The sequence below is a fragment of the Coregonus clupeaformis genome, chromosome 27 (assembly GCF_020615455.1).
Source record: "Coregonus clupeaformis isolate EN_2021a chromosome 27, ASM2061545v1, whole genome shotgun sequence".
Classification (NCBI taxonomy): domain Eukaryota; kingdom Metazoa; phylum Chordata; class Actinopteri; order Salmoniformes; family Salmonidae; genus Coregonus; species Coregonus clupeaformis.
In genome coordinates, this window is record NC_059218.1 from 19,750,052 (window position 1) to 19,776,150 (window position 26,099).

The 26,099-nt window shown below is 43.7% G+C and overlaps 1 protein-coding gene across 1 annotated transcript in view; it reads left to right on the top strand.

Annotated features, from left to right (window-relative positions):
* Positions 1–26,099, top strand: part of LOC123481197 (voltage-dependent N-type calcium channel subunit alpha-1B-like) — a 52,638-nt gene that overhangs the window by 9,799 nt on the left and 16,740 nt on the right. Inside the window, exons 4-19 of the mRNA XM_045208065.1 lie at positions 2,686–2,887; positions 4,058–4,222; positions 5,722–5,832; positions 10,737–10,820; positions 11,478–11,480; positions 11,763–11,879; positions 12,444–12,509; positions 13,365–13,456; positions 13,694–13,844; positions 14,138–14,265; positions 18,995–19,091; positions 22,896–23,001; positions 23,461–23,568; positions 24,034–24,194; positions 24,606–24,769; positions 25,172–25,307. Coding sequence (XP_045064000.1) covers positions 2,686–2,887; positions 4,058–4,222; positions 5,722–5,832; positions 10,737–10,820; positions 11,478–11,480; positions 11,763–11,879; positions 12,444–12,509; positions 13,365–13,456; positions 13,694–13,844; positions 14,138–14,265; positions 18,995–19,091; positions 22,896–23,001; positions 23,461–23,568; positions 24,034–24,194; positions 24,606–24,769; positions 25,172–25,307 — 1,891 coding nt within the window. The remainder of the gene's footprint in view (positions 1–2,685; positions 2,888–4,057; positions 4,223–5,721; positions 5,833–10,736; positions 10,821–11,477; positions 11,481–11,762; positions 11,880–12,443; positions 12,510–13,364; positions 13,457–13,693; positions 13,845–14,137; positions 14,266–18,994; positions 19,092–22,895; positions 23,002–23,460; positions 23,569–24,033; positions 24,195–24,605; positions 24,770–25,171; positions 25,308–26,099) is intronic.

Sequence of the window (26,099 nt, forward strand, 5' to 3'; positions counted from 1 at the left end):
AGCTCAATTTTAGTCTCATCTGACCAGAGTACCTTCTTCCATATGTTTGGGGAGTCTCCCACATGGCTTTTGGCGAACACCAAACGTGTTTGCTTATTTTTTTCTTTAAGCAATGGCTTTTTTCTGGCCACTCTTCCGTAAAGCCCAGCTCTGTGGAGTGTGCAGCTTAAAGTGGTCTTATGGACAGATACTCCAATCTCCGCTGTGGAGCTTTGCAGCTCCTTCAGGGTTATCTTTGGTCTCTTTGTTGCCTCTCTGATTAATGCCCTCCTTGCCTGGTCCGTGAGTTTTGGTGGGCGGCCCTCTCTTGGTAGGTTTGTTGTGGTGCCATATTCTTTTATAACCCAACCTTGATCTGTACTTCTCCACAACGTTGTCCCTGAACTGTTTGGAGAGCTCATTGGTCTTCATGGTGTTGCTTGCTTGGTGGTGCCCCTTGCTTAGTGGTATTGCAGACTCTGGGGCCTTTCAGAACAGGTGTATATATACTGAGATCATGTGACAGATCATGTGACACTTAGATTGCACACAGTTGGACTAATTATGTCCATTACATGAAATCCAAATAAAAATCAATTTAAATTACATGTTGTAATGCAACAAAATAGGAAAAATGCCAAGGGGGATGAATACTTTTGCAAGGCACTGTAAACATGTCACATAATCAATATGTTCAAGCTGTTGCTACTTAAAAATATATATTTTCTAAAGATAATATTTTTTGGCACAATAAGTGCATTTCTTCATGTTGTTCATAACTACAAAGAAAGTGTTTGATCTGCTAAATCATCAAAATGTAAATGTAAAAATGTATAGTTGCAAAGCATGCAGGGTATTATGCTAATGAGCTCCTCCCCCAAACAAGACAAACAGTTTAACCAAACAAAATACATTTCAAATAAATGGAACTTCAAAATATCTTGTATATTATCTTTATAATAATATTCCCTGCTGTACTCAGTTATGGGAGGTGACAGATTAATATTGGACATGCTTTGTTCCAGAAAATGTATAGCATTTTATATCACAGCATGCTTGTACAACACATATCCTTATCGGTGCCTTCAGAAAGTATTTACACCCCATGACTTTTTTCACATTTTGTGGTGTTACAGCCTGAATTTAAAATGGGTTAAATTTAGATTTTGTGTCACTGGCTTACACGCAATACCCCCTTATGTCAAAGTGGAATTATGTTTTTAGAAATTTTTACAAATTAATAAAAAATGAAAAGATGAACTATCTTGAGTAAATAAGTATTCAACCCCTTTGTTATGGCAAGCCTAAATAAGAGTAAGAATGTGCTTAACAAGTCACATAATAGGTTGTATGGACTCACTCTGTGTGCAATAATGGTGTTTAACATGATTTTCGAATGATTACCTCATCTCTGTACCCCACACATACAATTATCTGTAAGGTCTCTCAGTTGAGCAGTGAATTTCAAACACAGATTCAACCACAAAGACCAAGAAGGTTTTCCTATGCCTCACAAAGAAGGGCACCTAAAAAAAGCAGAAATTGAATATCCTTTTGAGCATGGTGAAGTTATTAATTGCACTTTGGATGGTATATCAATACACCCAGTCACTACAAAGATACAGGCGTCCTTCCCAGCTCAGTTGCCGGAGAGGAAGGAAGGCCAATAGTGACTTTAAAACAGTTACAGAGTTTAATGGCTGTGATAGGAGAAAACTGAGGATGGATCAACAACATTGAAGTTACTCCACAATACTAACCTAAATGGCAGAGTGAAAAGAAGGAAGCCTGTACAGAATACAAATATTCCAAAACATGCATCCTGTTTGCAATAAGGCACTAAAGTAAAACTGCAAAGAAATTAGCTTTATGTCCTGAATACAAAGCGTTGTGTTTGGGGCAAATCCAACACAACACATCACTATTTTCAATCATGGTGGTAGCTGCATCATGTTATGGGTATGCTTCTCACGGGCAAGGACTAGGGAGTTTTTTAAGAATAATTTTAAGAAGAAGAATGTGCAAATACTGTACAATCCAGGTGTGCAAAGCTCTTAGATACTTACCCAGAAAGACTCACAGCTGCCCAAGGTAATCCTAACATGTATTTACTCAGGGGTGTAAATACTTATGTAAATAGAAGATTTCTGTATTTCATTTTCAATACATTTGCAAAAAAACATGTTTTCCCTTTGTCATTATGGGGTATTGTGTGTAGATGGGTCAGAAAAAAATTACTTCATCCATTTGAATTCAGGCTGTAACACAACAAAATGTGGAATAGGTCAAGGCGTATTAATATTTTCTGAAGGCACTGTATGTGCCCTCCTTGCCATGGCTGCCATATGTATTGGCTATACCAATTAAGCTAGTTAGGATAGGATAAACTTTAATGTCCCCCAGAGAGAAATTGTCTTGGACACCCAATATTCCTGTATACAAAAGCACTGTACATTACTTAACATATACACAATAGTTGCATGTTTGTCTTCTTAGTTCAGTGTCATTGGCCTTGTCTCATGTTTGTGTAGCTCCGGGGTGAAGTTTCCTCTAGGTATGGATCTAGGATCAGCTTCCCCTCCCCCAATCCTAACCCTGACCATTAGTGGGGAAAAAGCTAAACTGACACAAGATTAGCCACTAGGGGCACATTTACCCTGCTCCTTTTCATCTATAAATGTGTCTGTGTTTATCTGTCCTCTCCAGGGTCCTAAAGCATTCTGTGGATGCCACCTATGAGGACCAGGGTCCCAGCCCAGGCTTCCGTATGGAGACCTCTATCTTCTATGTGGTCTACTTTGTGGTCTTTCCCTTCTTCTTCGTCAACATCTTTGTGGCTCTCATCATCATCACCTTCCAGGAGCAGGGAGACAAGGCCATGTCAGAGTGTAGTCTGGAGAAGAACGAGGTACACAAACACATACACACACACACACAAACACACACACACACCTTCTAGGAGCAGGGAGACAAGGCCATGTCAGAGTGTAGTCTGGAGAAGAACGAGGTACAAACACATACACACACACACACACCTTCTAGGAGCAGGGAGACAAGGTCATGTCAGAGTGTAGTCTGGAGAAGAACAAGTTATCAATGCAAGGCCAAGTCATTCCTGCCTCTCCTCTGTTGAAACCGGCCCAGTGTTGGATCTCTCAACCCTTGTCAGAGCACCTGTGGATAAATTATTCAGCTGATTTCCTTGCTAGCCTGTTTTTTTCCCTCAAACACATCAACACAAAAAATAACAGCAACACACCTGAGGCGCAACCAGCCCAGTGTAGTCCATCCAGCTCTCTCTCTATTTCCTACATCACAGTTTGGGACACAGAGAGTTTCAATTACTGTGTCTCAAATGGCACCCTATTCCCTGGTGCATCATAAAGGGAATAGGGTACCATTTGGGACGCAGACTCTGTGTTTCATGTCTGTAGCTCAGTTGGTAGAGCATGGCGCTTGCAACGCCAGGGTTGTGGGTTTGTTTCCCACGGGGGGCCAGTATGAAAATGTATGCACTCACTAACTGTAAATCGCTCTGGATAAGAGTGTCTGCTAAATTACTAAAATGTAAAAATGTAAACTATTGGCGAGTGATCAGAGAGACTCATTTTGCTGCCTTGTCACGGGATATTAAACACTTCTGGAAACTGTTGGGATACATGCCAGCGCTTGTGGGACGTTAGTTTTGATGTTTTTCATTTGATTGTACCTTGGTCCTTACTTGGGTTGCAAAATTCCGGGAACTTACAATAAATTCCCTAGTTTTCCTGAAATCCTGTTTGGAGGATTCCCGGAACTGCAGGGAATAAGCAGAAAACCAGGATTTCTGGAAAACCAGGGAATTTATTGAAAGTTCCCAAAATTTTGCAGCCTTAGTTCTTACTTTATGTTTCGCTTTTTTATGCGAATAATCAGTGTTTGAACAATATCAGATCTGATTAGGGAGATGTGAGTTTCACAAAGATAATCATATAATGTTTTTTTATGCACTTTGTTCCCTCCCTCCCTCCCTCTTTCCTGCCTCATCCCTCTTTGTCTCCCTCCATCCCTCTGTCCCTCTCTCCCACCTCCAACACAGAGAGCTTGTATCGACTTTGCCATCAACGCCAAGCCTCTGACGCGTTACATGCCAGCAGACAAGCAGTCGTTCCAGTATAAGATGTGGAAGTTTGTGGTGTCGCCGCCCTTTGAGTACTCCATCATGACCATGATCGCACTCAACACTGTGGTGCTGATGATGAAGGTCAGTGACGTCTCCCACGCACCAGGGGCGTGATATTTGGTGGTTGGGAAATCTGATCCTAGATCTGTTGTAAGGGAACATTTCTACCTTGAGCGGGATAACCTTTGGGAGAGGGTTTTGGAATGGGTAAGCAGTATAATGTGGATGGATAGGTTAAACGTATCCATTGTTGATGTACAAGCTAGTTTTAGGAGCAGCCTCTCTGTTGTTAATGCCCTTAACTATATGGCTGATCCAGTTGGCTTATCTCCAGGTGTTGATCTGTACAGGTCTGTCAGACTGAGGGACAGTGTTTTACACACACACACACACACACACAAACATACACACACAGCAGGTAACACACTACGCCATGAAGGACTGAAATCCTGCAGCGCCCGCAAGGTCCCCCTGCTCAAGAAAGCACATATACAGGCCCGTCTGAAGTTTGCCTTTGAACATCTGAATGATTCAGAGGAGAACTGGGTGAAAGTGTTGTGGTCAGATGAGACCAAAAGGGAGCTCTTTGGCATCAACTCAACTCGCCGTGTTTGGAGGAGGAGGAATGCTGCCTATGACCCCAAGAACACCATCCCCACCGTCACACATGGAGGTGGAAACATTATGCTTTGGGGGTGTTTTTCTGCTAAGGGGACAGGACAACTTCACTGCATCAAAGGGACGATGGATGGGGCCATGTACCGTCAAATCTTGGGTGAGAACCTCCTTCCCTCAGCCAGGGCATTGAAAATCGGTCGTGGATGGGTATTCCAGCATGACAATGACCCAAAACACACGGCCAAGGCAACAAAGGAGTGGCTCAAGAAGAAGCACATTAAGGTCCTGGAGTGGCCTAGCCAGTCTCCAGACCTTAATCCCATAGAAAATCTGTGGAGGGAGCTGAAGGTTCGAGTTGCCAAACGTCAGGCTCGAAACCTTAATGACTTGGAGAAGATCTGCAAAGAGGAGTGGGACAAAATCCCTCCTGAGATGTGCGCAAACCTGGTGGCCAACTACAAGAAATGTCTGACCTCTGTGATAGCCAACAATGGTTTTGCCACCAAGTACTAAGTAATGTTTTGCATAGGGGTCAAATACTTATTTCCCTCATTAAAATGCAAATCAATTTATAACATTTTTGACATGCGTTTTTCTGGATTTTTGTTGTTGTTATTCTGTCTCTCACTGTTCAAATAAACCTACCATTAAAATTATAGACTGATCATGTCTTTGTCAGTGGGCAAACGTACAAAATCAACAGGGGATCAAATACTTTTTTCCCTCACTGTATGTACAGTACTATAGGTGTGTGTGTGTGTGTGTGCGTGTGTGTGTGTGCGTTTGCATGTGACAGATTGACAGAAAGATTAAGAAAGAGGGGAAGGATCACTTTCACAAGTATTATAATGGTATGTCTGTAGGACATTGGAAATGGACATGCCCATTATCATTTCACTCATGTTCAGTGGGAGTGAAAGTTGACCTCTGATGTCTTCCTGACCTCTGATTTCTGCCTTCAGTTTCACGGTGCTCCGGAACTGTACGAGGCCATGCTGAAGTACCTGAACATAGTGTTCACAGCTCTCTTCACACTGGAGTGCATCCTGAAGATCATCGCTTTTGGACCACTGGTGAGCCTCCATTGTGCCATACACTACTTTACATGGTCTCTATCTATCCAAGCATTTGGGAAGATAGGGTGTAGACTACTTTTGGAATCACTGAAGTTGTCCTTTTTGGGAAAAATAGATGACTCTGGTTTGAGTACCATACAAAAACGGTGCTATCTAGAACCTAAAAGGGTTCTTCGGCTGTCCCCATACCCTTTGAAAACCTTTGTTGGTGCCAGGTAGAACCCTTTTAGTTCCAAGTAGAAACGTTTTATGTTCCATGTAGAACCCTTTCCACAGAGGGTTCTACATGGAACCCAAAATTGTTCTACCTGGAACCAAAAAGGGTTCTCCTATGGGGACAGCCGAATAACCTTTTTGGAACCCTTTGTTCTAAGAGTGCAAGATGGGAAAGAGAGAGAAACAGAGAGGCAGAGATAGAAAGGGGGAAGTCGGGACAGAGACTGATAAAGAGAGAGCCTTTGTGAGAACGTTGAAAGACTTTGGGTGTTGATGGATGGTGAATGTTGAGTAAAAGGGGAGGGGGAATAGGATGAGGGTAAGCTGGCAAGCCTTCAGCAAGCGCCACGGGGGGAGAGCTGTGTGTGTGCGTGCCTCGAGCATGCATGCGTGTTTGTGTGTTGGGGATGACGCAACAGCTTCAGATGAGGGGATGAGGGTGGGGAGGTAAATCAGAGGTGTGGGAGGGATAAATCTCCCAGGCAGCGCCGGGCCGTCTGGTCCCTCAGCGAGGCGTTTCATCTCCAGCTTCATCCCCACTTACCATGCTCATTTATTAAATGGCTTTTCTCACACACCGCTTACCTCCACCTGTTCAGCACTTAGTACAGATGGATCCCCCCCCTTGCTTTCTCTCTCTCTCTTTCTCCCTTTCTTTCTCTCTCTCTCCGGGAGCCTCGTCCATTTTAAACCCTGCCTTCTCTAATCGCTGTGTTTCCCAGGCTCACTGCCATGCCACCTGACAGATTAGGAGGTCTGTGCCACTGTTTGGAAGACTATTTCGAATCTCTAAGCATCTGAGTGTGTGGGGAGGGATGGGTGTGGTGTCTGCACCTTACATAGGTTGGGCATGAGTAATCGAGTACTTGAGTACTGGAACTGACATCAAAACTAGATCTTTAACCAGAGATCCTTTTTTTTCAAATACTGTAAAACTATTTGGTCGAAATGTTATCTTGAAGACAGCATTCATTTCATTTGACTGTTTCATTTGAACTTGTGCATTTGCGGGACACAACAAAACATAAACCAAGCCAAGCAACACAGTTTGCTCCCTAAATTCCCTTTCCCCTCCATGTCTCACTCACTCAATTGCGTTCTGATCGCTCCCTACAGAAATAAATGCCTATAAAAACATAACTGATGGGATATACAAGCCACATTCCTTGCCAAATGAAGACCGTTTTATCACAAATTCTAAATGGACTGGTTGACTGAAGTAGGGAAATACAGTATGTGTTCCAACAATGAGCTTCAGTTTTGGAATAATTGTATAATTTTCCGTTTATGGGCTACTTTGCGGTTGTCACTAGTTACCACAGCCACAAAGTAAAAATGGTCAATATCGTAAAAATTCATGAAAACAAAAATTCGCTTTTTGTTCTTAATTCAATGTTAGGCATAAGGTTAAAAGTGTGGTTAGGGTTAGGTTTAAAATCAGATTTTAAAAACCGAAATTGTAGACACAATCAGGGTTTATGACTCTTTGGCTGTGGTAACTAACGTTAGTGACGACCCTACTTTGCGAACTGCTAGTGACATTTAGAATTGGTTAGCCTAGGCTATTACCCCCCTAAAAATAAACACGTTCCACGATGAAAATATGCAAAAACATTAGATTGATATAGACAAAGAGCGTATTTTCATCAGAATCATTAAGCCTAGGCCTATTCACCAAACAGATGTTCTGGCAATAATTCATCCCCATGCAGTGTTCGATGTAGAATTGCAACCCAGTATCACAGATTATACGTGAAATAAACACGAAATACTTCTTGGAAATTTGTGACAGGCACATGAAAAAGTTTATTTTTTGTATACAGTCCATTTGTTCTGTCCATCCTGTTCTGCCTGCGGCTACGAAACCCCTACCTGTCCCAGACCTGCTGTTTTCAACTCTTTAATGATCGGCTATGAAAAGCCAACTGAGAGACCTGAGCCCTAGGACCATACGTCGGGACTACCGGCCGTGGTGACTCCTTGCTGTCCCCAGTCCGCCTGGCCTTGCTGCTATTCCAGTTTCAACTGTTCTGCCTGCGGTTATGGAACCCCTACCTGTCCCAGACCTGCTGTTTTCAACTCTTAATGATCGGCTATGAAAAGCCAACTGAGATTTATTCCTGATTATTATTTGACCATGCTTGTCACTTATGAACATTTTTGAACATCTTGGCATGGTTCTGTTATAATCTCCACCCGGCACAGCCAGAAGAGGACTGGCCACCCCTCATAGCCTGGTTCCTCTCTAGGTTTCTTCCTAGGCTTTCGCCTTTCTAGGGAGTTTTTCCTAGCCACCGTGCTTCTACACCTGCATTACTAGCTGTTTGGGGTTTTAGGCTGGGTTTCTGTACAGCACTTCGAGATATTAGCTGATGTAAGAAGGGCTATATAAAATAAAATTGATTGATTGATTGATTTCAATCACAGATAAAGACAGTAGGTTACTTAAGACAGAAACAATAGGTGGTCGGGGAGGATGGGTGGGCATATAACGCGAACGACTTACTTGTCTGCTAAATTAACAAAACCAGGCTATGCCATTGCACAGCCATAGGCATCTACAAGCAAACACCACACTGCTGAGGTTATTACCTTTTTGAAGATTGTGTTCCACGATATACACTGAACAAAAATATAAATGCAACATGTAACAATTTCAAAGATTTTACTGAGTTACAGTTCATATAAGGAAATCAGTCAATTGAAATTATGCCCTAATCTATGGATTTCACATGACTGGGAAAACAGATAGGCTTCTGTTGATCACAGATACAGTACCTTAAAAATATATATAGGGGCATGGATCAGAAAACCAGTCAGTATCTGTTGTGTCCACCATTTGCCTCATGCAGTGTGACACATATCCGTCGCATAGAGTTGATCAGGCTGTTGATTGTGGCCTGTGGAATGTTGTCCCAATCCTCTTCAATGGCTGTGTGAAGTTGCTGGATATTGTCGGGAATTGGAACACGCTGTCGTACACGTCGATCCAGAGCATCCCAAACATGCTCAATGGGTGACATGTCTGGTGAGTATGCAGGGCATGGAAGAACTGGGAAATTTTCAGCTTCCAGGAATTGTGTACAGATCCTTGAGACATGGGGCCGAGCATTATCATACTGAAACATGATGTGATGGCGGCAGATGAATGGCACGACAATGTGCCTCAGGATCTCATCACGGTATCTCTGTGCATTCAAATTGCCACGATAAAATGCAGTTTTGTTCGTTGTCTGTAGCTTTATGCCTGCCCATACCATAACCCCACTGCCACCATGGGGCAGTGGTTCACAACGTTGACATCAGCAAACTGCTCGCCCACACGATGCCATTCACGCTGTCTGCCATCTGCCTGGTACAGTTGAAACCGGGATTCATCCGTGAAGAGCGCACGTCTCCAGCGTGTCAGTGACCATCAAAGGTGTGCATTTGCCCACTAAAGTCGGTTATGACGCCGAACTGCAGTCAGGTCAAGACCCTGGTGAGGACGACGAGCACGCAGATGAGCTTCCCAGAGACGTTTTCTGACAGTTTGTGCAGACATTTTTCGGTTGTGCAAACCCACAATTTCATCAGCTGTCCGGGTGGCTGGTCTCAGACGATCCCACAGGTGGAGAAACCGGATGTTGAGGTCCTGGGCTGGCATGGTTAAACGTGGTCTGCGGTTCTGAGGCCGGTTGGACGTACTGCCAAATTTTCTAAAACGACATTGGAGGCAGTTTATGGTAGAGAAATGAACATTACATTCAAAATGAACATTACATTCTCTGGCAAGAGCTCTGTTGGACGTTCCTGCAGTCTGAATGCCAATTGCATGCTCCCTCAAAACTTGAGACATCTGTGACATTGTGTTGTGTGACAAAACTGCACATTTTAGAGTGGCCTTTTTATTGTCCACAGCACAAGGTGCACCTGTGTAATGATCATGCTGTTTAATCACCTTCTTGATATGCCACACCTGTCACGTGGATGAATTATCTTGACAAAGTAGAAATGCTCACTAACAGGGATGTAAACAAATGTGTGCACACCATTTTAGGGAAATAAGGTTTTTGTGCGTGTGGAACATTTCTGAGATCTTATATTTCAGCTCATGAAACATGGGACCAACACTTTAAATGTTGCGTTTATATTTTTGTTCAGTGTAATATAACCAGTTGATATTACAGTTTGAATAAATGAATCATAAATGGCACTTGCAATTAGGACTTGTTATCTGTAAAGGTTATGATAAATTCGGCATTGTTGCTCATTGTTGGCATATAGATAAATGCACACATATTTTTTTTCAGTGCCACCCTTGTTCTAAAAATAGCTTTTTTAATTATTGGAGTACTTGAGTACTCGAAAAAGAATCATACGAGTACTTGAACAGACAAAAAAGGCCAACTGCCCATCCCTAGTCTGTAAGACAGTGTGGGAATGTAAGCTGTTTGTGCGTGTCGTGGAGTTAGTGACACACTGTAGGCTATAGATGGATGGCCCTTTAATAAAACTCAAACCAACTCATTAAAAGCTGCCTCATTTGAGGAGCTTAGAAGACATGTTCTGTAGAGAGTGGCCTGAGAGAAAATAATTTGAAGAGCAAGGGTGTGGTACTAATTACAGTAAAACATCTTTATCCTTCTCTCTCTCTCTCTCTCTCTCTCTCTTCTCTCTCTTCCTCTCTCTTCCCCTGTTTGCAGAATTACCTGAAGGCAGCCTGGAACGTGTTTGACTTTGTGACAGTATTGGGGAGTATCACGGACATCTTGGTCACAGAGATTAAGGTAAACACTGCTACCATGTCCCTATACAGTATCTTACTTCATGTAAGAGCTGCTACAGTACCATGTGCCCATTCAACTTCTTATATGTAAAGACATCAGCCAAAAGGGATTCTCCTATATGCTGTCCTGCCTGTATGCCTTCACTCATAATAACTTTACTCCTTGAAGGAGAATGTTTTCAATGGAAAGTAATTTCACAAGGTTTAACCCAGTTACAGTACTCGTGGTGAGGTATTCAGTGGAAGCCAGCAGCAGATCCTCCTAGAAAGCTGCTGGGGATAGCTGAGAGCTGCCTGCCGGGACTGAGTATTCAGTGTATCCTGCTGGATGGATTAGTATGGAGCTGGGGGACAGACAGAAGTGGCAGGCAGAGTTTGAAATTGGGATCAGGAAAAGCCTCTGTGCAGATTGCAGCACAGTAGCACTAAAGTGGATTGGAGTAGTCCGTTTACTGTTTAACGCTCTTTGTGGAAGAAGTCTCTTTTTTGTGGGATTTCTCTCCATGTGACTGTCAGTCTTTTTCTTCTCTCTCTCTCTGGTTTTTCTCTCTCTTTCTCTCACTGTGTTTCCATCTTCTGCTATGTCTTTGCTGGCGCCTGACCTGTGCCATCACTCTGCCAACCTCTGCCCCCTCTCTGACACTATGGGTCGCTCTAGACGGTAAGTGACTTTTCTTGTTCCCGCTGCTTTTGACTATTCCTTTGGTGACCAGTCTATCTTTTGGTCTTGGTCCTAACTTTTTCCTTAATACATTTATGTTATGTGGTGCAATAGTTCTTAAATTACTTGAAGCAGTTACATAAATGGATAGGGAGACACTCTTCACTTCACTGAAATTGGATCTGCTTCACTGATCCCCCTTGCTAACCACAGCCATTCTTAGTGTAACCTAGATCTATTCCAGGACCAGTTTGAATGAACAGTTTGTGTCTCCTCCTGCAGGACAAGCTGATCAACCTGAGTTTCCTAAGGCTGTTCAGGGCGGCCAGGCTCATCAAGCTATTGAGGCAGGGCTATACCATCCGCATCTTGCTATGGACCTTTGTCCAGTCTTTCAAGGTGAGTCACTGACCCCTGACCTCTTACCTTTCACCCTTTGGTTTGTCCTTAGAGTTGAGAATTACATGGTATTCATCTGATCAATTGTAGTGATTTGAATGAATGTTAGGCCTATTCATTATGTTGCAATAACCATAAGCATATCGAACTGTAAGGGGAAATAAGGAAATACAATAAGGACATTTTTTTGGTTGCTTTCATTTAATGGGTATTTGGAGTGATATTTATGTTTATTTGGAGTCTTAAAGAAGTTTGTTCTATGGAGCCTCCCATAAAAGTTTTGTCGTACAGAAAACAAGGGCATTGCCAGCAGTAGTTAATCTGATAGCAGGTTAAATGTGTGGTGATGAGAGCTTTTAAGCCCCTATGAAAATGGATAGTTGCTGCAGTGTTAAAAGGTGTGTCTCTAATTGCGATGAATGTTTTCCCCTCCCTTGTCTGGGATATAAATATGTGATTAAGGAAATCAACTCTGCGGCTAAAGTTGGCTGCTCTGTTCCATAAATAAGACTATTAAACCTCACTGGGATTTTAATTTATCTTGTGTGTGTTTTCTATTTCCAGGCCCTACCTTACGTCTGCCTCCTCATCGCTATGCTCTTCTTCATCTATGCCATCATCGGCATGCAGGTGAGTAATAACATACACACACACGGACACGCACACTCCTCTTTAACAGATGGATCCAACCTTTAGAGTTGATTGCTCATTTAAAAGGAAGCAATGGTGATAGCCAAATTGTAAAATTGATGAATTGTATGCACAATGAGGGTACGTTCCATCCACTATATTAGCATTGCATTGTAAATCAATGGTAATTGTGTCTTCTGGTAAAAGAGCCGTCGTTGAATCAGCGATGCTGTTTAATGACTGTGGTGCCCCAGAGGGCTGGATCAGGACACCAACCCCCCCACTATAGAGGGAATATCAAAAGTAGTGCACTATATTGGGAATAGGGTGCCATTTGGGAGGTACCCTATAAGTGTAGACTTGGGTAGAATAGAGGGCATCATCATGTCGTTGGATTCTCATGTTATTAGATTATCAACATCTCTAGATAGCTATACAACATAATCACTATGCCTTCTATGCTTCACCCCCGCCCCCCCACACACACACACACACACACACACACACTCACAGTCCCTGGCACGATTTGAGAAAAAGACTGATTCCTGGCAAAAGTGGCTAATGTGTTTTTCGGAGATAACATTACATCATATCGAATCCTGCAAATGCTGATACATTCAGCTCTAGCTCTTCCTTATACAAATCACATGCCCATTGCTTATTCACACATACAGTATGTGTGTCTCAAATGGCCCCCTATACTCTACATAGTGCACTACTTCTTACCAGGACCCATAAAACTCTGGTTAAAATTAATGCACTATATAGGGAATAGGGGGCCATTTGGGACGAAACCATAGATAGCATACAGGGAATCCCTCTAACTGCTATGCTGGCGCTTTCTGCTTCCTTCAGGTGTTTGGAAACATTGAGCTGAATGAGGAATCGGCCATCAACCACCACAACAACTTCCAGACATTCTTTCAGGCTCTGATGCTTTTGTTCAGGTGACCAAGCCTCCACCACGTTCTCCATATTCTTCCTATTCTATTAGACGTTTTCTCACATATCGGTCTGTTCTTTATATTGCAATGTAATGTAGTAAAATAGCCATGGAGTTCCTTCTGCCCATGGTGGTGTTTGTGATGGATTTACTGTACAGTTTCCAATGATGGATATACAGTGCTTACATTGCATGTGTTTGTTTGTGTGTGTGTGTCTGTGTCCGTGTGTGTGTGTCGCAGGAGTGCAACAGGCGAGGCGTGGCATGAGATCATGCTGTCGTGTCTGAGTAACCGTCCGTGTGATAAACTGTCAGGGTCTGGAGGGAAGGAGTGCGGCAGTGACTTTGCTTATTTCTACTTTGTCTCCTTCATCTTCCTCTGCTCCTTCCTGGTCAGTATGGGCCATCACAAATGAATTACCATTCATAATGACCAATGAATTACCAATGATCAGCAATGAATAACCATTCAGTATACAGACCCATGCATTATCTACTCACATATGCATACACATTACCTGCACAGTACTCACAGACACTCTCTTACTCGGATGAAATGGTCCAATTATTATTGGTCAGTCCCTTTTTGTTGGCAATTTGAGTCCTCTCTGATACAATGTTGTTGACCACAACTTGACCACAACTCTTACCTCCCACCTCTCTACCTCCCTATTTCTCCCTCCAGATGCTCAACCTTTTTGTGGCGGTCATCATGGACAACTTTGAGTACCTAACCAGAGACGCTTCCATCCTGGGGCCTCACCACCTGGACGAATTTATCCGCGTCTGGGCTGAGTACGACCCTGCTGCCTGGTACGTATCGTTAATCCTCCTACAGGTTAAATTGTTTTCCCTTTGTCAAGACAGCATCAGTTTCAGGTTCAGTAGTGAAGAGGTGAAGGGAGGAGATGAGGGGTGGAAGTGGTGGTGGTAGTCAAGGGTATAGCAAATAGACGTTGACACGACAAAGATGGCTCTAAGTTCCAGTGGGATGACTGTGACGTTTGACGACGTTTGACGGTCAGGGAGGGCGCGTCTGAGTGACGTTAAGATGGGCCCTGGAGTGCCGACTAGGGCCCCACAGGCAGACTGATGCATGTAAATCCATGGTTCCACTCCGCTCAACTCCGTTCACCATCCGCAAGGCTCCCCTCACTAAGCTGGCGGCTCTAAAGCTCCTCTCTGTCTGTCATTGTGGAGGGGGAAGAAACTATTTAAATCACACAGCACAGCTTTATCTAGCTCCACTGCTTTCCAAAGTCTTCACCAGACACTATTGAGAAATACTGAAACTCTAAGAGCAAAAATAAAAAGTTTGGCTGAGATGCATCAGGATGAGATGTCCCAAATGCCACCCTATTCCCTATGGGCCCTAGTCAAAAGTATTGCATTTACGTCATTTAGCAGACGCTCTTATCCAGAGCGACTTACAGTTAGTGAGTACATACATTATTTTTTTCATACTGGCCCCCCGTGGGAATCGAACCCACAACCCTGGCGTTGCAAACGCCTTGCTCTACCAACTGAGCTACATCCCTGCCGGCCATTCCCTGCCCTACCCTGGACCAATTGTGCACCACCCCATGGGTCTCCCGGTCGCAGCCAGCTACAACAGAGCCTGGATTCGAACCAGGATCTCTAGTGGCACAGCTAGCACTGCGATGCAGTGCCTTAGACCACTGCGCCACTCGGGAGGTATTGCACTATATAGGGTGCCATTTGGGTCATAGATCCAGACTGTGTTGCTCAGTCTCATCACCTGTAGCCCTCTGATGTTAGAGACAGCCATTGAGGGGGAGGAATCATGATTTAGGCTGCGTCCCAAACACAAGAGGTTGGTGGCACCTTAGTTGGGGAGAACAGGCTCGTGGTAATGGCTGGAGTGGAATCAGTGGAATGGTATCAAACACTCCAAACACATGGTTTCCATGTGTTTAATGCCATTCCATTCGCTCAATTCCAGCCATTATTATGAGCCGTCCTTCCCTCAGCAGCCTCCACTGGTCCCAAATGGCACCCTATTCCCTTCATGTTGACCAGAGTCAAAAGTAGGGTTCAATTTGGGACGCAGACTTATAACCTCCCAGTAACCATGTAGTCATATATGACTATAGATAGGTAAGCTTGTTATTTATACACTGAGTATACAAAACATTAGGAACTCTTTCCATGACATAGACTGACCAGGTGAATCAAGGTGAAAGCTATGATCCCTTATTGATGTCACTTGTTAAATCCACTTCAATCAGTGTGTATGAAGGGGAGGAGACAGGTTAAATAAATATTTTTAAGCCTTGAGTCAATTGAGACATAGATTGTGTATGTGTTCCATTCAGAGGGTGTCAAAATATTTAAGTGCCTTTGAACAGGGTATGGTAGTAGGTGCCAGGCGCAACGGTTTGAGTGTGTCAAGAACTGCAACGCTGCTGGGTTTTTCACACTCAACAGTTTCCCGTGTGTATCAAGAATGGTCCACCACCCAAAGGACATTCAGCCAACTTGACACAACTGTGGGAAGCATTGGAGTCAACATGGGCCAGCATCCCTGTGGAATGCTTTAGACACCTTGTAGAGTCCATGCCCCAAATAATTTAGGCTGTTCTGAGGGCAAAAGGGGGTGCAACTCAGTATTAGGAAGGTACTTCCCACAGTTGTGTCTAGTTGGCTTGATGTCTTTTGGTGGTGGATCATTCTTGATACACACTAGAAAATGTTGAGTGTGAAAAGCCCAGCAGAAGTTATTCCTACTGTTTTGTATATTCAGTTGAAGTCGGAAGTTTACATACACCTTAGTCAAAAACATTTAAACTCAGTTTTTCACAATTCCTTAGGTCAGTTAGGATCACCACTTTATTTTAAGAATGTGAAATGTCAGAATAATAGTAGAGAGAATTATTTCTTTCAGCTTTTATTTCTTTCATCACATTCCCAGTGGGTCAGAAGTTTACATACACTCAATTAGTATTTGGTAGCATTGCCTTTAAATTGTTTAACTTGGGTGAAACGTTTCGGGGAGCCTTCCACAAGCTTCCCACAATAAGTTGGGTGAATTTTGGCCCATTTCTCCTGACAGAGCTCGTGTAACTGAGTCAGGTTTGTAGGCCTCCTTGCTCGCACGTGCTTTTTCAGTTCTGCCCACAAGTTTTCTATAGGATTGAGGTCAGGGCTTTGTGATGGCCACTCCAATACCTTGACTTTGTTGTCCTTAAGCCATTTTGCCACACCTGCTTGGGGTCATTGTCCATTTGGAAGACCCATTTGCGACCAAGCTTTAACTTAATAATAATAATATGCCATTTAGCAGACGCTTTTATCCAAAGCGACTTACAGTGATGCGTGCATACATTTTTGTGTATGGGTGGTCCCGGGGATCGAACCCACTGCCCTGGTGTTACAAGCGCCGTGCTCTACCAGCTGAGCTACAGAGGACCAACTTTCTGACTGATGTCTTGAGATGTTGCTTGAGATGTTGCTTCAATATATCCACATAATTTTCCTTCCTCATGATGCCATCTATTTTGTGAAGTGCACCAGTCCCTCCTGCAGCAAAGTACCCCCACAGCATGATGCTGACACCCCCGTGCTTCACGGTTGGGATGGTGTTCTTCAGCTTGCAAGCGACCCCCTTTTTCCTCCAAACATAACGATGGTCATTATGGCCAAACAGTTCTATTTTTGTTTCATCAGACCAGAGGACATTTCTCCAAAAAGTACGTTCTTTGTCCCCATGTGCAGTTGCAAACCGTAGTCTGGCTTTTTTAATGGCGTTTTTGGAGCAGTGGCTCCTTCCTTGCTGAGCGGCCATTCAGGTTATGTCGATATAGGACTCATTTTACTGTGGATATAGATACTTTTGTACCTGTTTCCTCCAGCATCTGCACAAGGTCCGTTGCTGTTGTTCTGGGATTGATTTTCACTTTTCGCACCAAAGTACGTTCATCTCTAGGAGACAGAACGAGTCTCCTTCCTGAGAGGTATGACGGCTGCATGGTCCCATGGTGTTTATACTTGCATACTATTGTTTGTACAGATGTACGTGGTACCTTCAGGCGTTTGGAAATTGCTCCCAAGGATGAACCAGAGGTGTGGAGGTGTACACATTTTTTTTCTGAGGTCTTGGCTGATTTCTTTTATTTTCCCATGATGTCAAGCAAAGAGGCACTGAGTTTGAAGGTAGGCCTTGAAATACATCCACAGGTACACCTCCAATTAACTCAAATGATGTCAATTAGCCTATCAGAAGCTTCTAAAGCCATTACATCATTTTCTGGAATTTTCTATGCTGTTTAAAGGCACAGTCGACCTAGTGTATGTAAACTTCTGGAATTGTGATACAGTGAATTCTAAGTGAAATTATCTGTCTGTAAACAATTGTTGGAAAAATTACTTGTGTCATGCACAAAGTAGATGTCCTAACCGAGATGCCAAAACTATAGTTTGTTAACAAGAAATTTGTGGAGTGGTTGAAAAACGAGTTTTAATGACTCCAACCTAAGTGTATGTAAACTTCCGACTTCAACTGTATGCACTATATCTACAGGTGTGCTTTATTAAATGACCATGAATGCATGCAATGGAGGATATAATGTAATAGGAGCAGAAATTGTTGTGTTTGTGTTCTAACCTCTTTTAACCTGTGTATTTTACAGCGGAAGGATATGCTATCAGGATATGTACAAATTGTTGCGTTTTATCTCGCCTCCTCTCGGCTTAGGGAAGAAGTGCCCTAATAGGGTGGCCTACAAGGTTTGCAACCCCACACACCCCTTAATCATAATGGGATGTGGTGGAAGTGGAAAATGAGTGACTGTGAATGACTCCTAGTGCCAGAGATTCCACCACACACACACAAGCATACACCTTCCATACTAACTGGCCGGTGGGTAACCATGGCAACTAAGGAAAACAATGCCACAATGTAGGTCTCATTACAATATACTGGCCAGGCTTCACCATCAAGCTCTTTTTTTCACCATACTGAATACAGCACAGTATGCTGTATGCAGCATGCCTATATGGTTGTCTCGAAGTTGGCCCGAGAGACTGTTTGAACCACTGCACACACAGAGTAAAGTAAAGGTTATGAGCATTGTGTGCTTTGTTTCCAATGTTCAATTTGGTTACCGCTGATGTCTCGCAGCATGCAGAAACAGATGACATCTAAACAGTGACGCCACAACCTCCCCCTGACATACTCTATATATACTGTACATGTCTCAATCAAACGTCATGATCCTGCCATCCCGACATCTCTCCTCAGGGAATTCCCGGAAAACACCCCACCCTCCTCCTGTCCAATCCTGGGATCCATCCCTGTCTTAGGCAGGACAGGGATGAGATCTCGCCCTGGAATCCACTGCCCTGGAATCCACTGCACTGGAAATCTAAAATAACACAGATTTCTGTTTTTGTCATTTTCTCTTCTGTTTTACCATCTTCTTTTGGTCATTTCTAACTCCCTCCTCCTCCTTCAACCTTATCTGGATACCTCCATCCCTCTCTCTGACCTCTGTGGTCTCCTGTGACATCTTCCCCTGTGAAGTGGCCGTATGACCTACCTTGATATGTATGAGATGCTCCGCCACATGTCCCCTCCACTAGGTTTGGGAAAGAAATGCCCGCCCAGAATCGCCTACAAGGTAGACCCTTTCCCTCTCTTCTCCCTTCCTCCCCCAGCAATCTTCCTCTCACCTCTGCCTCTCACTCCCACCTGTCCTGTATCTCCCGGCTTCTGTCAGACTGTCACAGCCACTTCCTGCTGGGCTCTTGTTTTGTCCTCGTTGTTGCTCTTTCTGTCTGTTTGTGACGTTCTCTTCTGCCTTCTGCCCCCTCGCAGCTTTTGGCGTTTAGTGTGCTCACTTCTCTGTCTGGCCATTTAGACTTGTTTTGTTTTTAGACTATGTTTTCATTATGTTAAACTAAGAAGAAATTAAGACGGACAGTTGACACAAGCCACACTATTACCATGAAGTTAGCTAGAAACTCGTCGCAGGTTTTGAAAAATCACAGATTTTACTTTGATGTCATCATCTGACACATTCTTAGGACCTTTTCTTCTTATTGTTTTAACCAAACATGCCATTGTCACATAATTAGAGTCATATGGTAGAGTAATAAACCTTTCCCCTCTTCTCCATTCTATACTCTATGGGCTGTGCTGTGTTGAGCGGCAGTATTTAGAGAGCTTGTATTGTGGACCAAGGTAAATTTGGTTCAGCCCTCAGGTACACTCTGTGTGTGGCATTTACCTCTGAGTGTGGTACTTACTATGAGTGGCTCCAGCGTGTACACAACTGTCTAGATGAATCATGGTTAAGACAGCCCTAGCCGTGCCCTGGATAAAAACGTCTGCCAAGCGACTAGTTGGATCTGACGTGTGTGGGGTCTCCAAATATAACTCCTGCTTTAGAGAGATTAATGTACAGGGAGAAATGAGAGAGAGACGCGATGCACTAGAGCGAAGCTTTTTTTCCCTCTTTTTTACTTTCTTATTTTCTTTCATTTTTCTTTCTTCTTTGCTGTTGTGGAAAATGCATTTCGCTCAACTCCCTCCTTAATGAATGCAGTGGTTCCTGTGTGTCTCTGTCCCTCTGTCAAACTCTGTTTATAACTCCTTTGTTGTCCCTCTGTCAAGGCCTGCGTCTTGTTGTGTTGGTATGTACGGCAGGACCAAATCGGTGAGATAAGTAGAACTAGTCTATGTAATGCTTTGTAGGTTAACAGTAAAACCTTGAAATCCGCTCTAGCCTTAACAGGAATCACGTGTAGAAAGGCTATGGCTGGAGTAATATGATCAAACTTTTGGGTTCTTGTCAAGATTCTAGCAGACGTATTTAGCACTAGCAGAAGTTTATTTAGCGCCTAATCCGGGTATCCGGAGAGTAGAGCATTGCAGTAGTCTAATCTAGAAGTGACAAAAGCATGGATTAGCTTTTCTGCATCATTTTTGGACAAAACGTTTCAGATTTTTTTCAATGTTACAAAGCTTGAAATATTTGTATATGTTCATCAAAAGAGAGATCAGGGTCCAGAGAAACGCTGAGGTCCTTCACAGTTTTATTTGAGACGACTGTACAACCATCAACATTCATTGTCAGAACCGACAGCAGATCTCTGTTTCTTGGGACCTACAACTAGCATCTCTGTTTTGTCCGAGTTTAAAAGTAAAACATTTGCCACCATCCACATCCTTATGTCTGAAACACAGCCTTCCAGGGTAGGTAGTTTTGGGGCTTCACCATGTTTCATTGAAATGTACACCTGTGTGTCGTCTGCATAGCAGTGAAAAATGACATTGTATTTCCAAATGACATCACCAAGAGGTAGCATATAAAGTGAGAACAATAGTGGTCCTAGAACAGAACCTTGAAGAACACCGAAACATACCATTGATTTATCATAGGACATACTATCCACAGAGACGAACTGCGAGTCTAATATTGTGAGTAATGGAGTCGCTAGGGTTTTAAATTTGTCGCCGCTAATGGTGGGAGGCTTCGGTGGCTCAGACCCCGTAACGGGTGGTGGAGAGATCTGAGAAGGCTCAGGCTCTGACTCCGACTCGTTTCTTAGTGGGGAAAACCGGTTGACAGTTTCTATCGGCTGAATGAGCGACACCGGTTGAGCATACAAACAGCATTTCTTTCCAGAAGCCGTGAGAAAATTGTCCGGCTGAGGGGACTGAGCAGAGGGTTAACACTACTACCTGTACTTACTGGTAGCACAGACCCTTTCCTACACTTAAAATTGCCCTTGCTTACGATTTCGGCTGAAGCCGGGCTTGCAACTTGGCTATCCTCACAATAAGGCGATAGCTCTCCTCCATATTATGAGTACAGCAACTGCAATGAGAAGGCATAATGTTACTTCTCTTCGGCTGGTGGAGATCCTGCAGATCATTGTCCATATAAAGCGTCCGGGGTGAAAAAGTTGAATTAAAAAGTTGAGTGAAGACAAAACTAAGTCGCTAAATACAGAGTTTGATTAAACGGTTATTAAAAGTAAAAAGCGAAACGTTTGGCAGGTAGCCAAGTACCAACAAACAGCACAGCATCATGGAGACAACACGGAGACAACTCTGTCACCCTCTGTTTATAACTCCTCTGTTGTCCCTCTGTCACCCTCTGTTTATGACTCCCTGCTAAATTACCTTTCTTGTCCTCCGTGTCGGGATTTTTCGTTCCTCTTATCTGCTTAACTCCACTGTATGTGTGTGTGTGTGTTTGTGTGTGTGTGTGAGTGTGTGCGTGCGTATGTTTTTGACAGAATGTGTACATACAGTATTTGTATGTTTGTGTGATGGCCTCACGTGTCTGTGGTTTTCCTTTCGACCTAGTGGGCACTACATGACATGTCAGACCCTGCATGCATAGGTGGAGCCCCATCTCTCTCTCTCTCTCTCTCTCTCCCCCCCTTTCTCTTATTCCGCCTCTCCTCCTCTCCTCCTGTATTGTAATAGCTCCTGCATGGAAGTACGCTCTCTTGAGCTCAAGGGAGGCTTGCTTGCAAACACACGCACACACATATACACACACACACACATGCCTCATCTGCGATTCCCCTCCACTTGGCTTGAAGACAATAGGATCCATCCGTCCCAGTCTTCCCCTCTGTGAAGTATGCATGATTCTCATCCTTCCTCCCATTAGCCCTTCATGGAGCTCTACATGCATGTATGTCACTACGACTGAGTCTCAAATGACACCCTATTCCCTATTTAATGCACTATTTATGGAATAGGGTGTCATTTGCGATGGAGGTTATCACTCTGCTCTGCTAGCCGCCTAACAATGAAAAGAGGCTAGGAGGAGGAGTGTGTCCCGATAACACAGATATGGCTTCATTCGTTCATCCTTTCATAGCAGCACTAAAACATACTCCTCCAGGGCCTTGGAAGCATGTTGACGTGAACTGTTTCTATCATTACGTAATGCAGAGAAATGCTAACTCTTCATCCACACCACTCATGGTTTCTAGTAAATCGGTACTACGTCCCTTTTCTGTCACTTGTCATTTTTCACTCTGAGTGAAACTCACATTCAGTTGATTTGTAATATATGTCACTCTCAATGTCCATCTCAGACTTTGACCCATAGTCTTACTTTCTCATTACCATTTGCATGGAGTGTTGCTCTGAACGTTCTCTCTCCTCTCTCGGATGTCTTGTGTTGTGTTGTTATTCTGCTGGGAAAGCTCTTCTGTGTGCTGGACTGAAACTAATCCAAGCCACTGGCTGTCAGAAGTCCACATCACTCTCACTGTATGTACGGTGTCCATATTAGGACAGTCTCAGTCTCTGCAGGACTTGTCAGTCTCAATTCCATCAGTTAACATGGAACTATTCTACAGCCAGCACACAGAACCTGCCCAAAGAGCTATTGATTGTAACAGGTGCTAACATTGGTGTTCTAATGGGCCCTCACCATGGTTTCTATTCTCCTTAGCGATTGGTCAAGATGAACATGCCCATCGCCGATGACAATACGGTGCACTTCACGTCCACTCTGATGGCTCTCATCCGCACCGCTCTGGAGATCAAACTGGCATCTGGTCGGTGACCTCTGACCTAAACTCCTTACACACACACACACAAACACACACACTCCAACCACAATAATACGATAGGAATAGGGGAAATGCAAATCAATGCAAAACATAAATGGAATAAAACATTTTTACAAATATTATTAAAAAATGAGGTATATTTTTTATATAAAGAAATAAAGAATAATATGTAATAATTCAAAAGAGAGGGTGGCGGCCTAAAAACCTGTCCTGCTAGGTCTGATGGGTAGTGGTGAGACCAATGAACTAGAATGAATAGAAAGGAGTCCCCATTCAAGTCATTGATGCAATAATGAATTGCATCTGTGTTTACCAGTCAAATTGCCATGGTCAGAGGTTCCAAGTCTATTCTATTCATTCTATTTCTATGGGTGGGACATTAGTGTTTGCTGATTGATGAGTGTGGATGGACGTGATGTGACATATGAGTGTGTCTCCCCTCAGGGGTCCTGGCCCAGCGCCTGTGTGACGCTGACCTGAGGAAGGAGCTCTCCAGAGTCTGGCCCAACCTGCCTCAGAAGACAGTTGACCTGCTGGTCACACCATATAAAAGTAAGCGACACTGGTGGTCTGTGTGTGTGTGTGTGTGTGTGTGTGTGTGTGTGTGTGTGTGTGTGTGTGTGTGTGTGTCGGTGCATACATGTTTTATGTTTGTGTTAGAGAGCATGAAAGAGATACTGAAATAGAGAGCAATGGAGAGAGAGAAGAGAGAACTGAGAGAGACAAAAAAGACAGGCAATAATCTTCAGAGCACTGAGCTTCACCAAAACCCAGTCATCCCTTGAGTGAGTTTGTAGGCTCAACTGCCAGGCTGTTTTCTCATTCTGCTCTTTCTACTGCTCTTCAGTTTACTCTGTGTATGAGGGAGCTATGTTTACACACACACACATACACACACGGCCTGATTACAGTACAATCTCCCTCATTCTGTCTGCTCCTCCAATGCCATCTAGTGGTAGTGGAGAGAAGACAACTAGTGCTTCAACTTTTCATCTCTCCTTCCTTCCCTCCTTTCAGTTGATGAGTTCAATGAGCTCATATGCCCCTTTGCGGTTGTAAACCGAGAGCTGACAGTGGGGAAGGTCTATGCTGCCCTCATGATCTTTGACTACTACAAGCAGAACCGGGCCAAGAGACTGGAACAGCAACTGGGACTGGACTTCACAGGGACAATTAAGGTAGTATATGGCCCCAACATAGAGTTGGAAAGAGGGCTCATCTTTGTCATAATTGCTTCTGAGACAGCATGGGCTGCACCATTGAGGGCTATCTCCATTTCTTCAAAATGTTGAAAGTCGTCAACGGCGCTTCCCATGCTAAAACGGCTTTGTGGCAAGTGAGCCCTCTATCCAACTCTATGGGCCCCAAAAATGCACTTGAGCATGGGACTGAATCTCATGGATGCTCCTGAGATAAATCTACCCATTCAGACAAAAAGGCATTGGGTGCTATGGTGTTCTTTTGGGGACAAATTATTAGCGCATAATAGGCTCCAAATCCATTGAATTTGTCACTACCTCTACTTGATTCTGGTGAGAAAAGCTGCTGTGCGGTCCAGATGACTAGAAATCTCTCTGTGTCTCCTGCAGAATAAAAAGGGTGCAGCCTTCTTCCGCCCCATGATGCCCTTGACCCATATGCAGGAGGAGACGCCAATCACCACTGCCAAGCCCCCGCCCCCCTCACAACCTGAACCAGAGCCTCAGCCAGAGCCCCCACCTGCCACCACCTCTCTAACCAATGGGGACACAGTGTGAGTGCCTGCCCATATGTTTTTCTTAGCAGATATACAGTCTTTGTATAGATACACTCATCAATAAAAATGTATAGATACATGGTAAATACACTACTGTACACAAGAAGGAAAGCAGGTAGACGTAGTAGTGGTCAATGTTAAGTGCTTATCAGAGTCCAAAACATGTATGTGTCCTCACAGCAGTGTTCTAGAATATTGGACCGTTGGCTTTCATACTTTTCGAAATCTCAGCGCGACTCAAGCAATTTCTTCAACTGTCACCACATTGAAATAATAGGAGCCACGTATGCGTTGGTTGGGAATTTTGAGGAGGTGCGCGGTCAGGCTGTGCGACCTCCACGGATGGTTGTCGCAGAGCCGGATAGATATGTCACAATGTTTGTGTGTGTGTGACCTCAGACCAAGCCCTAGAAGTGCCATAAAAGAGTCTGTATCAGGAGACCAGCTGTCTGAGGAGGGCCAGCGGTCCAGCACTAGAAGGAGGACTCCACAGAGGGGCCAGACAGAGGACGTGCCCTACTCCATCAAACCTCAGGTACTTAGTACATACAGTACCAGTCAAAAGTTTGGACACACCTACTCATTCAAGAGTTTTTCTTTATGTTTTACTATTTTCTACATTGTAGAATAATAGTGAAGACATCAAAACTATGAAATAACACATATGGAATCATGTAGTAACCAAAAAAGTGTTAAACAAATCAAAATATATTTTATATTTGAGCTTCTTCAAAGTAGCCACACTTTGCCTTGATGACAGCTTTGAACACTCATGGCATTCTGAGCACTTGTTGGCTGCTTTTCCTTCACTCAATTGATAGTCCCACTAAGCGCAAACCAGATGGGATGGCGTATCGCTGCAGGATGCTGTGGTAGCCATGCTGGTTAAGTGTGCCTTGAATTCTAAATAAATCACAGACAGTGTCACCAGCAAAGCAACCCCACACCATCACACCTCCTCCTCCATGCTTCATGGTGGGAACCACACATGCAGAGATCATCCGTTCACCTACTCTGCGTCTCACAAAGACACGACGGTTAGAACCAAAAATCTCAAATTTGTACTCATCAGACCAAAGGCCAGATTTCCACTGGTCTAAAGTCCATCGCTCGTGTTTCTTGGCCCAAGCAAGTCTCATCTTCTTATTGGTGTGCTTTAGTAGTGGTGTCTTTGCAGCAATTCGTCCATGAAAGCCTGATTCATGCAGTCTCCTCTGAACAGTTGATGTTGAGATGTGTCTGTTACTTGAACTCTGTGAAGCATTTATTTGGGCTGCAATTTCTGAGGCTGGTAACTCTAATTAACTTATCCTCTGCAGCAGAGGTA